The sequence below is a fragment of the Salvelinus fontinalis genome, chromosome 11, assembly GCF_029448725.1.
Source record: "Salvelinus fontinalis isolate EN_2023a chromosome 11, ASM2944872v1, whole genome shotgun sequence".
NCBI classification, from domain to species: Eukaryota; Metazoa; Chordata; class Actinopteri; order Salmoniformes; family Salmonidae; genus Salvelinus; species Salvelinus fontinalis.
Genome location: NC_074675.1, coordinates 10,112,115 through 10,127,798, shown reverse-complemented (window position 1 = coordinate 10,127,798; position 15,684 = coordinate 10,112,115). Strand labels below are relative to the sequence as shown.

Sequence of the window (15,684 nt, the reverse complement as noted above, 5' to 3'; positions counted from 1 at the left end):
TTCTGTTAGTTTATGTGTGTTAGTTGGTCAGGACGTGAGGTTGGGTGGGCATTCTATGTTTTCTGTTTCTGTGTTGGTTTTGGGTTGCCTGGTATGGCTCTTAATTAGAGGCAGGTGTTTGGCGTTCCTCTAATTAAGAGTCATATTTAGGTAGGCGTTGTCACAGTGTTCGTTGTGGGTGATTGTCTTCCGTGTCTGTGTCTTTACACCACGCGGGACTGTTTACGGTTTGTTCGGTTTGTGTAGCCTATGTTCCTATTCGTGCGTTTTTCTTGTTTTATGTAAGTACGTCGTCTAGGTCTGTCTACACCGTTTGTTGTTTTTGTTAGTTTAATCAAGTTCGTGTTTTCGTTAAATAAATATGTCTTTTCACTACGCTGCGCCTTGGTTCCCTCAATACTCCTCCTCTTCCGAAGATGAAGAGGAGGAGGAATGCCGTTACAACAGGTAGCAATTTTTGTAGGCTACTAATGACCATCAGCAGCATCAGAGCTTGGAGAAGCCTTAATTACCGTGACTAAACGGTCATGTGGAATTTGACTGCCGTCATTACTCATTACCAGTGTGGCGGTAATACGGTTACCATAACAGCCATAGACAGGGGACAATAGAATGAAGTGAGGGCTGAGGGGACATAGTGGGGTACAGAGGGATATAATGGACAGACAGACAGACAGACAAGAGCCTGTCTTACCTGCTCAGTGGAGGCGGAGGGGAGCTGGGCCTTGTTGAAGTGGTCCCCTTGGTCTGAGGACACATAGATGACACGTGGGGCTCCCTAGGAGAGAATCAAATAGTCACAACGCAGATCTAACCAAGGCTCCCTGGGAGAGAATCAAATAGTCACAACGCAGATCTAACCAAGGCTCCCTGGGAGAGAATCACTTAGTCACAACACAGATCTAACCAAGGCTCCCTGAGAGAGAATCAAATAGTCACAACACAGATCTAACCAAGGCTCCCTGGGAGAGAATCACTTAGTCACAACACAGATCTAACCAAGGCTCCTGGGAGAGAATCACTTAGTCACAACACAGATCTAACCAAGGCTCCTGGGAGATAATCACTTAGTCACAACACAGATCTAACCAAGGCTCCCTGGGAGAGAATCACTTAGTCACAACACAGATCTAACCAAGGCTCCCTGAGAGAGAATCACTTGGTCACAACACAGATCTAACCAAGGCTCCCTGGGAGAGAATCACTTAGTTACAACACAGATCTAATCAAGGCTCCCTGGGAGAGAATCACTTAGTCACAACACAGATCTAACCAAGGCTTCCTGGGAGAGAATCACTTAGTCACAACACAGATCTAACCAATACTCCCTGGGAGAGAATCACTTAGTCACAACACAGATCTAACCAAGGCTCCCTGGGAGAGAATCACTTAGTCACAACACAGATCTAACCAATACTCCCTGGGAGAGAATCACTTAGTCACAACACAGATCTAACCAATACTCCCTGGGAGAGAATCACTTAGTCACAACACAGATCTAACCAAGGCTCCCTGGGAGAGAATCACCTAGTCACAACACAGATCTAACCAAGGCTCCTGGGAGAGAATCACTTAGTCACAACACAGATCTAACCAAGGCTCCTGGGAGAGAATCACTTAGTTACAACACAGATCTAACCAAGGCTCCTGGGAGAGAATCACTTAGTCACAACACAGATCTAACCAAGGCTCCCTGGGAGAGAATCACTTAGTCACAACACAGATCTAACCAAGGCTCCTGGGAGAGAATCACTTAGTCACAACACAGATCTAACCAAGGCTCCCTGGGAGAGAATCACTTAGTCACAACACAGATCTAACCAAGGCTCCTGGGAGAGAATCACTTAGTCACAACACAGATCTAACCAAGGCTCCTGGGAGAGAATCACTTAGTCACAACACAGATCTAACCAATACTCCCTGGGAGAGAATCACTTAGTCACAACACAGATCTAACCAATACTCCCTGGGAGAGAATCACTTAGTCACAACACAGATCTAACCAAGGCTCCCTGGGAGAGAATCACTTAGTCACAACACAGATCTAACCAAGGCTCCCTGGGAGAGAATCACTTAGTCACAACACAGATCTAACCAAGGCTCCTGGGAGAGAATCACTTAGTCACAACACAGATCTAACCAAGGCTCACTGGAAGAGAATCACTTAGTCACAACACAGATCTAACCAATACTCCCTGGAAGAGAATCACTTAGTCACAACACAGATCTAACCAAGGCTCCCTGGAAGAGAATCACTTAGTCACAACACAGATCTAACCAAGGCTCCTGGGAGAGAATCACTTAGTCACAACACAGATCTAACCAAGGCTCACTGGAAGAGAATCACTTAGTCACAACACAGATCTAACCAAGGCTCCTGGGAGAGAATCACTTAGTCACAACACAGATCTAACCAAGGCTCCCTGGGAGAGAATCACTTAGTCACAACACAGATCTAACCAAGGCTCCTGGGAGAGAATCACTTAGTCACAACACAGATCTAACCAAGGCTCACTGGAAGAGAATCACTTAGTCACAACACAGATCTAACCAATACTCCCTGGGAGAGAATCACTTAGTCACAACACAGATCTAACCAAGGCTCCTGGGAGAGAATCAAATAGTCACAACACAGATCTAACCAAGGCTCACTGGAAGAGAATCACTTAGTCACAACACAGATCTAACCAATACTCCCTGGGAGAGAATCACTTAGTCACAACACAGATCTAACCAAGGCTCCTGGGAGAGAATCAAATAGTCACAACACAGATCTAACCAAGGCTCCTGGGAGAGAATCACTTAGTCACAACACAGATCTAACCAATACTCCCTGGGAGAGAATCACTTAGTCACAACACAGATCTAACCAAGGCTCCTGGGAGAGAATCAAATAGTCACAACACAGATCTAACCAAGGCTCCCTGGGAGAGAATCACTTAGTCACAACACAGATCTAACCAAGGCTCCTGGGAGAGAATCACTTAGTTACAACACAGATCTAACCAAGGCTCCTGGGAGAGAATCACTTAGTCACAACACAGATCTAACCAAGGCTCCCTGGGAGAGAATCACTTAGTCACAACACAGATCTAACCAAGCAAGAACCACAATGTGGTGTAGGACTGTTGACTGACTGGACCAATGATAGGCAGAGTGAGTGGAAATAACACAGAATAACACAGAGTGTAAATGATTGTATATGTCAGCTTATATGCTGATACCCGTGTGTGTTTGTGTGTGTGTGTGTGCATGTGTGTGTGTGCATGTATGTGTACGCTTGCTTGCATGAGTGTGTGTGTGTGTGTGTGTGTGTGTGTGTGTGTGTGTGTGTGTGTGTGTGTGTGTGTGTGTGTGTGTGTGTGTGTGTGTGTGTGTGTGTGTGTGTGTGTGTGTGTGTGTCTCACCAGTGTCTCTATGACTGAGGTGAAGAGGAAGCTTCCTACATAGCCGAAGGAGAAGATGCTGTGTGCCACGGTGGTGAACGTCTTCCCCAGGTCTTCTGTCCTCTTCAGGAACAGCTCTCCTCTTCTGTCTGCCTCCACTAACGACACAACACATTACTAGACCAGCGCCCAAACAGAAGAAAACAAACTTGTCGCTAATTTTTTGGTTTCAAAATGTTTTGCTACGGTGTGTACTAATGAATATGACCCTGCTCTCACCTGTTCCTTTGGGACTGAAGCTGAAGAAGAGAGTGATGCCGGAGCCCCTGGCAAAATAAGGAGAGAGAGAGAGACCCAGTTAATAATCATATTTATTACATGTTGTTACTTTTTATTACATAGGGGCAAATCCTATAACTTACACTCAAGTAATTTTCACTTAGGCTCCCATTGATTGATATCAATGCATGACAAAGTGAAAATTTGCCTTTAGTGACTTAACAAATAGGAGCTTCTCACATAGTTGCCACCAGACCTGGGCTAAACATGCCAATTCAGTCAAACAACAGACAACAGACTGTAGACGTGTGTGCTTTATGAGCTCTGTGGGTTTACTACACTGATGTATTGAAGTCAGTATTTAGATTGAACACGACACACCTCCTCTCTTTGTCTGGGCACGGCTGATCAAACTGAGCTTTGTGGTGTGTGTGTGTATGTGTGTGTGCCCCGTTTGTTCTCACCACATGAAAGATTGTGTTCCTTCATGAACCTTTGTCCACACAGCCCCAAAGTCCAGAGAAAGCCACAGGCCGCCCTGCAAGTGAGAAAAGCATAGGAGAATGTGTATTTAATGCTGGAATATGTAACTTTTTGGGCGACCCGACCAAATTCCCATAGAAATGTGAGTTATAGATCTGTAATTCTCATTGAAAGCAAGTCTAAGAAGCGGTAGATCTGTTTTGTTTGAGCTATTTCTATGCTTCCTGTTATTAAGTTCGATTTTTGCGTCTTTTACTTTTGGTTTTGTACACCAGCTTCAAACAGTGGAAAATACAATATTTTTGGTTATTAAAAATATATTTCACAGCGGTTTAGATGGTACACTGATTATCTACACTATACTTGCTTGTTTTGTCACATAAACTGAAATTAGGTTAACTATTATATATGTTTCTACCAGGAAATGGCAGAGTGATGTATGTATGTATGTATGTATGTATGTATGTATGTATGTATGTATGTATGTATGTATGTATGTATGTATGTACAGTATGTATGTATGTGTGTGTGTGTGTGTGTGTGTGTGTGTTTGTGTGTGTATGTGCCCGTGTGTGCTCATGTGTGCGTATGTGTGAGGTGAGTGTGATCACAAAGAGCTAAAGAGCATGTTTGTTTATTTACTCACATCTATGCTGATGACCACTAAGTACTCGGGATTCAAGAAGTGGAAGGTGATTGGCTGGGCCGGGTGAAAAGGCAGCTGAACAGACTTAAACGACACTCCGGCGTCAGTTGAGGTAAAGATGACGCCACCGGGGTTGTCCAAAACTGGTGTGTCTGCAGTCAGAATCACCTGTCAATCAGAACAAGCACCATCGGTGATGGGAGGCTGTCTTAACGTGCATCTCAATAGTCTAAACTGGCTTCCTCCCCTTGTCTTCTCTATTGTCTTCATATAAATCACCTCCCCCAACATAAAACTATGAGGCCTCATCCTGGGGTGTATTCATTAGACGCCAAACAGACAAAAACAAACTGCAACAGACCTGAATTTGTCCAATAAGAAACGCTTGCTTTTGTTTCTGAACATTTTCCGTTGCAAATTGTTTTGCTACGTTGTGCCCTAATGGATACCACCCTGTTGTGGTTGTTTAGGAGTAATGGGTTTGGTGGTTTTGTTGTTCTCACTGTCTAGTCTTCACACCAGTGTTCTGAGCAGCGTGACCACAGTGGCATGTGGAGGAGTGTTGAAACTGAGCTGTGGTGGCTCAAGCTGATTGGACAGCAAGAACCAAGACGGCTGACGTGTCTGCACATGCACGCCAGACAGTCACTAACACACACACATACACACAGACATGCAGACACACACACAGACTGTCATCAGCCAGAATGCTTTCCTGCATGTACACTTGTGATCAGGCAGCTTACCTGTTGAGAGTTCCCTGGTCCAGCCAGAAGTCCAAATTCCTTCCTTATGAAGGTGTTGTTGATGAGATGAGAAATATCATAGAAAGACTTGCCATAGTCTGCACTGAGAGGGAAGTATAACAAGCCAAAATGTCAGAACACTGGCTCAGTTCATCTAGAGACACAAACAGACAGACAGACATATTGCCACCATCCACTAACCTGCGGTACAATCGTGAAGAACCGCCCTCGAAGAAGGAATCTAGAGGAGCACTGATTGTAGACAACACCAAGATTACCTGGTGGGACACAAATTAACACTTGACTAAACTTCACCATAACTGTACTATTACCAGTTTATGCACAGTTAGCAATTCCCATTTATCCACTCAATCACTCACTCAATCAATCACTCAATCAACAAATCAATCAATTAACCAATCAATTAACCAATCAATCAATCAACCAAATGAAAAAACTGTTGTCAAAGGTTTAAAAGGTTTCCTCTATCCTCGTCCCCTTTCCTTTCCTTCATCTGCATCGATGTGAGAGAACTAGACAGGTGAAAGCAAATTCCCTGTAGGCATCTATCACGTTTCCTCAGTGTCTGGTTACCCCAGGTGAAAGAGAGGAAACGAGGGGAGGAAGCTACTCCAGCGTACTGAGCTGCACCCCTTTCAGATGCACCCAATAAGTGATGATGACAATGAAGCTACATCCATCATCCATTAAGTGACGACCATACGTACTCCTGTCCCGTCTCCAACCCATGTGACAGTAAAACTGGAGCCATCGTCACCATGAAACCCTGTCTGGAGAGAGAGAAAGAGAGAGACAGAGACAAAGAGAGAGACAGAGAGAGAGAGAGAGAGACAGAGAGAGCGAGAGAGAGAGAGAGAGAGAGAGATAAGATGAGGGACAGTGTCTGACAGACCAACCAACCTGCACATGTCCTCTATGCTTATTGTTATTATTCAATGCATGGTTATTTTTACCCTTGGTTATTTTTGTTACTGTTGTCCAGTTGACAATATTGATTATTATTAATTATGTAAATATTGTAAATCTCCAAAGAAAGCTTTGGCACAAAGCAAATTGAATTGAGAAAGAGAGCGAGTGAGACTCAACTTAATCTTTTTCGTCACATACACCCATAACATCACACCTTCAGAGCTGATGAACCTTATGACAACCCAAGTAACCCTACCCTCAAAACTATCACACACAAAATCATTAATAAAGCAAGCATTAATCATCATGATGACATATCATGATACATTTGCATTTATTTATGCAATTGCAAAATAAAACTGCGGTGTTGATGCTATAGTAATTGATAAAGTACGTCAAAAACAGCACTGACATAGCTCTCACCTCGTGTGTATTTTGATCCAACACCCGGTGTTCTAATGGTGTGAGAGGGAGTTTACAAGCGGTGAAAGTGGGTCTTGGAGAAGCTGTGGTATCCCTTTCTGGCCGTGAGAGGACTTGGCGTTGGTCCCCATCTTGCTGAGTCTGATGGAAAGACACCGTTCTCCGGTTTCGTTGCTCTTTGCACTGACCCCCCACACCCAGAAGAAGCAAGCATGCCCCACCGAGGACCAAAAGTCTCCAAGTCATTTTGATGTGGCGGGCTAAATAATGGTAAAGTTCCAAATCCCACAGTTCGGGTCACGTATGACAGACTAGCACTGCCTATCGCTTCAGGCGACAAGTGTCGCACTTGAATGGCTGGGGGGCGGAGAGACACATGTTTGACGAGTCATTTACCTAAAATCTGCTGCCAGTGGGTATATCAACGGTTGTTTGCCCCCATGCCGCATCCAAGTGATGTCCATACATATATATACTACAAAACCTCTTTCATATCAGCCACTATAACGCCTTTGCAAATACTAATAGTAAGCTAAGACTCAATGTTAACGCTATAGTAGCTATAGGCTAAATTCCCTGTAGCATAACAAGTAATTTATGTATTACAAGTGTGAGAAAAGTATCTCCCACCATAGCAACATATCTACAGTAGTCTGCAAAGTATTACTACATAGGACTAAGCAATCTGCCTAATAGATGTAATGTCATCAGCAACTATTTATGCCCTTCTCTCTTTTCCGGCACACAGTAAAACAACTGCTCCAACACCGCGAGATGGCGCAGTTGGCCTATTTTTTTTTTTTTACCGTTATTTTACCAGGTAAGTTGACTGAGAACACGTTCTCATTTGCAGCAACGACCTGGGGAATAGTTACAGGGGAGAGGAGGGGGATGAATGAGCCAATTGTAAACTATGAGAGAACACTGTAGCCACTCGTACCAATTCCTTTAGTGATGTTTTGATTAGTGATTGTTATTATTATTATTTTTTTACAAGTTCATGTAGACCTGTTGTTTCTGATGAGTTGACTTGGCTAGAGAGAGAGAGGAGATTTAGTAACATCTACATTCAATAGGTCCCTCAGCGCTCAATAACATTTTTGAGGAGTGTCAGGACTTCTACCGAAGTCGGTTCCTCTCCTTGTTCGGGCGGTGTTCGGCGGTCGACGTCACCGATCTTCTAGCCATTACAGATCCATTTTTAATTTTCCATTTGTTTTGTCTTTTTCCCACACTCCTGGTTTTCATTCTCTCATTATGTGTTGTGTATTTACCCTCTGTTCCCCCCGTGTCTTTGTGTGGTATTATTTGTTTGTAAGTGCTTGTGCACATGTTGCCTGGTGCGCGTCGGGTTTTGTACCCAAGTTGTTATTTTTTTGATGCCGTTGGTTTTACTATTAAACTGCTCCGGCTATTACCTAGTTCTGCGCTCCTGCGTCTGACTGCCCTGCCATCAGTTACGCACCCCTTACAAGGAGACCATCATTAGACAAGCAAGAAAGATCATATCGGACTCCACACGTGTACTAAACATTGAGTCCCAGCTGATGCAACCAGGAAGGTGTTATAGGGCTAGATTTCTCAAAGTGGGGTCCAGGGACCACTGGCCAAATCTCAAAATACTATATATATGTATATAGTATTTTGAGATTTACAATGCAAAGGCATAGTACAACATGATGTGACTAGTAGCACCAGTGGCTAATAGCCTGGTGCATTTCATTATTTTATATACATTGAGTTATTTTATTAATATTTTATTTATATATATATATATATATATATAAACTGGGTGGTTCGAGGCCTGAGCACTGATTGGCTGACAGCCGTTGTATATCAGACCAGATACCATGTGTATGACAAAACATTTATTTTTACTGCTCTAATTACGTTGGTAACCAGTTTATAATAGCGATAAGGCTATTCGGGATTTGTGATATATGGCCAATATACCACGGCTAAGGGCTGTGTCCAGGCATTCCGCAATTCATCGTGCCTAAGAACAGCCCCATATACCACACTTCCTCGGGCCTTATTGATTAAATATATATATATATATATATATATATATATATATATATATATATATATATATATATATATATATGTATATATATATACACTGCTCAAAAAAAAAAGGGAACACTTAAACAACACAATGTAACTCCAAGTCAATCACACTTCTGTGAAATCAAACTGTCCACTTAGGAAGCAACACTGATTGACAATAAATTTCACATGCTGTTGTGTAAATGGAATAGACAACAGGTGGAAATTATAGGCAATTAGCAAGACACCCCCAAAAAAGGGGTGGTTCTGCAGGTGGTGACCACAGACCACTTCTCAGTTCCTATGCTTCCTGGCTGATGTTTTGGTCACTTTTGAATGCTGGCGGTGCTCTCACTCTAGTGGTCGCATGAGACGGAGTCTACAACCCACACAATTGGCTCAGGTAGTTCAGCTCATCCAGGATGGCACATCAATGCGAGCTGTGGCAAGAAGGTTTGCTGTGTCTGTCAGCGTAGTGTCCAGAGCATGGAGGCGCTACCAGGAGACAGGCCAGTACATCAGGAGACGTGGAGGAGGCCGTAGGAGGGCAACAACTCAGCAGCAGGACCACTACCTCCGCCTTTGTGCAAGAAGGAGCACTGCCAGAGCCCTGCAAAATGACCTCCAGCAGGCCACAAATGTGCATGTGTCTGCTCAAACGGTCAGAAACAGACTCCATGAGGGTGGTATGAGGGCCCGACGTCCACAGGTGGGGGTTGTGCTTACAGCCCAACACCGTGCAGGACGTTTGGCATTTGCCAGAGAACACCAAGATTGGCAAATTCGCCACTGGCGCCCTGTGCTCTTCACAGATGAAAGCAGGTTCACACTGAGCACATGTGACAGACGTGACAGTCTGGAGAACGTTCTGCTGCCTGCAACATCCTCCAGCATGACCGGTTTGGCGGTGGGTCAGTCATGGTGTGGGGTGGCATTTCTTTGGGGGGCCGCACAGCCCTCCATGGGCTCGCCAGAGGTAGCCTGACTGCCATTAGTTACCGAGATGAGATCCTCAGACCCCTTGTGAGACCATATGCTGGTGCGGTTGGCCCTGGGTTCCTCCTAATGCAAGACAATGCTAGACCTCATGTGGCTGGAGTGTGTCAGCAGTTCCTGCAAGAGGAAGGCATTGATGCTATGGACTGGCCTGCCCGTTCCCCAGACCTGAATCCAATTGAGCACATCTGGGACATCATGTCTCGCTCCATCCACCAACGCCACGTTGCACCACAGACTGTCCAGGAGTTGGCGGATGCTTTAGTCCAGGTCTGGGAGGAGATCCCTCAGGAGACCATCCGCCACCTCATCAGGAGCATGCCCAGGCGTTGTAGGGAGGTCATACAGGCACGTGGAGGCCACACACACTACTGAGCCTCATTTTGACTTGTTTTAAGGACATTACATCAAAGTTGGATCAGCCTGTAGTGTGGATTTCCACTTTAATTTTGAGTGTGACTCCAAATCCAGACCTCCATGGGTTGATAAATTTGATTTCCATTGATAATTTTTGTGTGATTTTGTTGTCAGCACATTCAACTATGTAAAGAAAAAAGTATTTAATAAGAATAGTTCATTCATTCAGATCTAGGATGTGTTATTTTAGTGTTCCCTTAATTTTTTTGAGCAGTGTATATACATACACTACCGTTCAAAGTCACTTAAATGTCCTTGTTTTCCATGAAAACATACAGTACATGAAATGAGTTGCAAAATGAATAGGAAATATAGTCAAGACGTTGACATGGTTGCTTCTTTAATCAGAACAACAGTTTTCAGCTGTGCCAACATGATTTAAAAAGGGTTTTCTAATTATCAATTAGGCTTTTAAAATTATAAACTTGGATTAGCTAACACAATGTGCCATTGGAACACAGGAGTGATGGTTGCTGATAATGGGCATCTGTACACCTATGTAGATATTCCATAAAAAATCTGCCGTTTCGAGCTACAATAGTCATTTACAAGATTAACAATGCCTACATTGTATTTCTCATCAATTTGATGTTATTTTAATCGACAAAAAAATGTGCTTTTCTTTCAAAAACAAGGACATGTCTAAATGACCCCAAACTTTTGAACGGTAATGTATATATATATATATTTACATGTAATTATTTTAAGAATGTTACTAATAACAACAGATTAAACATATTTTGGCCAAGGGATCTGTGGATTAAGTTTAGAGGGTACAACACATGTAGGCCTAATATTATGAATCTACAATTCAGGTTGGTAGCCCTGTCCTGCAGTCAAATGACTACTGGCCTCATGGATGGAATGTTATTCATATTTTTCATAAATAAACTTTTTTTTTTTTCAACTGGTTTTGTTATATTTCAGTCTTCTGTGATGTATATAAAGTGTAATATTTTGTTGCAAACTCTAAATTCAATAGATTTCAACTCTATATCTGACATGGTACAGGTGTCTCCTTTTTTAAAGCCCATAACCATGTGTGTGAGTTGTATACTTTGGTTTCAAAGTAGATTTCTTTAAGACTGCCAAGAAACACTCTGTGACCCTGATTTAGCCCACTGCAGTAAAGGGTTAACCCTGGGCAACATGGGCATGGGAGGCGCACAGGGATATTGGTATCCACAGTACTCCATCAATTATTTATTTTTTACATAAATGCACTGCAATTTTTAAATATTTTTTTATTTAACCTTTATTTAAGTTGGCAAGTCCGATAAGAACAAATTCTTATTTACAATGACGGCCTACACCGGCCAAACCCAGGCGACGCTGGGCTAATTGTGCGCCGCCAAATGGGACTCCCAAACACCGCCGGTTGTGATACAGCCTGGATTCGATCCAGGGTGTCTGTAGTGACGCCTTAAGCACTAAGATGCAATGCCTTAGACTGCTGCGCTACTCGGGAAAAACGGCACAATGTGTGTAGAATTGCAGGATATTAGCTTTAAAGTTGGAAGAACAAAAAATCTCTCTGCCCCATGATAAAATGCGTAGAACTGCAGGAAATTAGCTAGAAAACTGCTAAATGTCCTCTCCGATGCCAGTAGGTGGGGCTTTAAAATGTTCCATCACAAGGCCTGAGACTTGGTTCGTCCAGCCATGTACAACCCTGGAGTTGTGTTCTGATTATTAGGGGGGTCCCTTACAAATTTGCTATCACAAAAGGGTTCCATGGCCCCAAAAAGTTTGAGAACCCCTGTAATGCCGCGATGCAGGCTGAACAGATATAAACATTATTTTGTCCCCATGTCAATAGATTTTGTAAACAGCAGAGGAAACACAGAGGTTGATTAGGGAGATAGCAATAATGGACTTGAGCCTGGCCTGTAGGACTTACATCATGTGGAACCTAAGTCACAGCCTTGCTGGCATGACATTTTTTTTTTTGAGTGGGTGATATTCTATGTATGTTGTGTCAATTGTATGTATTTATGTGGAATCGGCAGCACTCTTTAATTGTCCAAGTCAAATTTCCCCTCTGGGACAATGAAGTATATCAAATCAAATTATATGCAAGATGAGAGAGCAACTTACATCTTAGATGCAAGGGCATAGTACAAAATGATATGGCTAGTAGCACCAGTGGCTAATATCCTGGCATAGAAGCATCGCATTTCAGTCAATAGTAGCATTGTATAATAGCCCCAGTGGCTAAAAGGGCTAACCTAAAGACTATAGTGATTCTGAATGATGTAAAGGCCTACATCATTACAGAAGTTGGTCGATATAAAACTGATACATAAACTTTCAGTTGAACATTGAGAATAGTTAGACATCTACTGTTTTCTCATCATGTAGCATTTTCAGTTAATTTATTTGATTGTTTCTTGTGTGATCTGTGATGGAAAACACCTGCAGCCTATACTATACCCTATTTGATGCTGTGTGATCAGTGAAGCAGGTTACTCATGTTACTGTATATTTGAAAGCAAAGCTATGTAAGGATATTGCATCCGGCTAGGTTTCTCCTGCATCCTTATTCATTCATACAAAAAAAAGGGAGTGGTCAAAAAACAAGCAATAGTGTCTATTAATTTAATTGACAATAACCTATAAAAGTGTTTAGTCTTCACAACTTTTTTTATGACACAATATTACAGTGCATGATGAACAGTCAATTAGTGCATAATGTAGCCCTTTTTCTTTTACCCTTCATGTGATCTTCAATATACAACAAATAGCCCACATGATATAGGCAATGCCATGTATAGATTAGTAATTTTTTGTCATTTAGCAGACGCTCCCATCCAGAGCGATTTAGCGTTTGCTAAATTAAGTAACTTGCTCAAGGGCACAGACAGATTCTTCCCCCGTCAGCTCGGGGATTCAAACCTGCGACCTTTCAGTTACTGCCCCAACGCTCTACCTGCTGTCCTACCAAGTATTAGTATAGTATAGAGTGGATAGAACTACATAGTAATAGCTGTCAATATGACCTAGTACTTAAAGTAATAGCCTACTATAAACATCAACTAGGGTGTTCTTCAAATGTGCAAAACAAGTTAAACAACTCATCAAACCCGTAGTGACCTGTATAAATAAAATCCCACTGCGCACAGACGTCAGTTCAACGTCTAGTTCTAAATTGCACAATTCAACAAAAAATATCACCATGTCATTGGATTCAGGTTAAAAAAGAGACAGAGTTGCCATAAATTGATTACTTTTTGAAATCCAATCAGTTTTCCACTCTCATTCAACGTCATCACATATATTTTTCGGGGGTTGAAATGACGTGGTAACAGCGTTGATTCAACCAGTTTTTGCCCAGTGGGAGTGGAACACCAACCAGTGAAACTGAATGATGAAAGGCTCAATAATGTTTTGTAAAAATCAGTGTACACGTTGTGTAGTGCATGCAGTAATTGACAAACGAAAACATAACATAAGCCAAGCCTGTTCGTGTTAATTCTACTCCACATGACGTCCTCATAGGGATCCAATGCGTTTGGTACTTCCTGAACCTCTCGAATGGGTTGAAGACATCCGTATGTCAGTACTGCTGTCCAACTGTAAATATTCTGCAGCATCCGCGTCTTGTACATACATGAGACCCCCAATTGAATCCACCATTCCCATCAGCGCGGCGAGGACAGTGAACGCTGTCCCGATAAAGAACATCTTCAAGACGTCTGTCATCATAGCTTCTCCAGTGAAATGGACCTGGCCTTGGGTTGAACAACCGCAGCGTCACCTTCACAAACAGACATACTATTAATTACATGTGTTTTGTTGTTTGTACTCTTTTCCATGTATTTTCCTAAACGTATACTACATTACTATTACATAACCGGGAACGCAACCACACATTAACCGCGTGATCGGAAAGTAGACTACCAAAAGGGACGCTACCAGAAACTGTTAAGTACTTACAATATGCCTGCCGATTTTAAACTTCAACTTGTGCTGAGTAGTTTAACTCCCGATCCAAGGTTGGCGTGGAAGACAGACTTTCCTTGCTTTCGAGGCTTTAGATATTCATCAAGTTTTCTTTAAAACGCTTTGAAAACAGTCGCGGTAAATAAGTTACTCCCCTCTTGATATCAGACGTCAATGAATGTCATGATGCATCGCAGCGATTCTCTTGCTTCAAAGCTTGTGTGTAATGACATCATCAAATAGATGGGAATTTCCAATTCTTGATACATAGGCCTGCAAATGATTTAATTTTAGTCTCTTTCACAGATAACTCACGCAAGATGTCAGAAAAGGCTACTGAAGTCTGATTGGACTTGGTTGGACTACTTGCCTGTGTGATAAGACAAGTGCTCTATATATTTTATATTTTGCCTATTCCCATCCCACCAAGAAATAAAATGACATAGCAGTTAAGAATGTAACCACCCTAGACCCTTTAGTTGTTTGACAAGCCACTCAACAAGTAGCTCCGGGAAGTTAGGAGTTGTTGCACAATGCTTTCTTTCCCACAGTTCTGAGACACATTTAGCTTTAGGCTACTTTCTGTGTGCGTCAAAGAGAGCGATTACACATACATTAGTAGGTTCAGCTTTATACTCTGTGGTTTGCTTTTACAGTACTATTGACATACACCCACACCCTCCTCTACCCCTTGAGTAACCTTTCGGCTTTCATATATAATCAGACAGAGGTACACTGAAAAGGGGACTTCCACATTAGGCTGTGATTTGGGTACTAGTTTCGCCCAGCAAATTTCACAATTTAAGCATCAGCTTTCTGTAGAATCAGTGAATCAAACAACCAATCAGTATTGTTGTAGGCCTATTGTGGCCTGTCACTTGCTATTTGCTGTCAGTCAGTCATACACTCTCATGTTTCTCCAAGGACTTGACATTGACCACAGGGAGCAAATGGACGGAAATTCACTGAGCTGCTAAAGGCACTCTGGGTAAAAGTTAACCAAGGATGGGACTTACTGGTTAAATAAAGGTTAAATAAACAAATATTATTCTGAATAATAGCATATAAATTATATGACTTGGCTTTTTTATTAAGGTCCCCCTTCAGGTCCATTTTTAAATGGGTCACATTGTTTTGTTTCTGGTCACGCCCACTGGGCAAAAACTGGTTGAATCAACGTTGTTTCCATGTAATTTAAACAACAAAACATTTAAATCGCTGATGTTGAATCAACATGGAAAACTAATTGGATTTGCAAAAAGTAATCAAAATAAAATACGTTTTCCCTTTTTTCAACCTGTCCAATGACATGGTGACATTTTTTGTTGATTTCAAGTTGAATTCACGTTAGTTGACAACTCAACTCAATGTAAATAAAAACTAGACA

At 42.3% G+C, this 15,684-nt stretch overlaps 1 protein-coding gene and 1 long non-coding RNA gene across 2 annotated transcripts in view; both read right to left on the bottom strand.

Moving 5' to 3' along the window:
- LOC129866045 (sortilin-like) overlaps window positions 1–7,273 on the bottom strand; it is a 71,328-nt gene extending 64,055 nt beyond the window's left edge. Inside the window, exons 1-9 of the mRNA XM_055939176.1 lie at window positions 6,894–7,273; window positions 6,269–6,331; window positions 5,742–5,818; window positions 5,541–5,643; window positions 4,795–4,962; window positions 4,130–4,203; window positions 3,666–3,712; window positions 3,408–3,544; window positions 695–778 (exon numbers count right to left, since the gene is read on the bottom strand). Coding sequence (XP_055795151.1) covers window positions 695–778; window positions 3,408–3,544; window positions 3,666–3,712; window positions 4,130–4,203; window positions 4,795–4,962; window positions 5,541–5,643; window positions 5,742–5,818; window positions 6,269–6,331; window positions 6,894–7,139 — 999 coding nt within the window. The 5' untranslated portion in view covers window positions 7,140–7,273. The remainder of the gene's footprint in view (window positions 1–694; window positions 779–3,407; window positions 3,545–3,665; window positions 3,713–4,129; window positions 4,204–4,794; window positions 4,963–5,540; window positions 5,644–5,741; window positions 5,819–6,268; window positions 6,332–6,893) is intronic.
- A 5,666-nt stretch (window positions 7,274–12,939) lies between these two features.
- Window positions 12,940–14,866, bottom strand: LOC129864984 (uncharacterized). The gene is made up of 2 exons (XR_008761298.1): window positions 14,292–14,866; window positions 12,940–14,112 (listed from the first exon to the last, which is right to left on the bottom strand). It is a non-coding gene; the product is annotated as an uncharacterized LOC129864984 (long non-coding RNA).
- Between the last annotated feature and the right edge of the window lie 818 nt (window positions 14,867–15,684).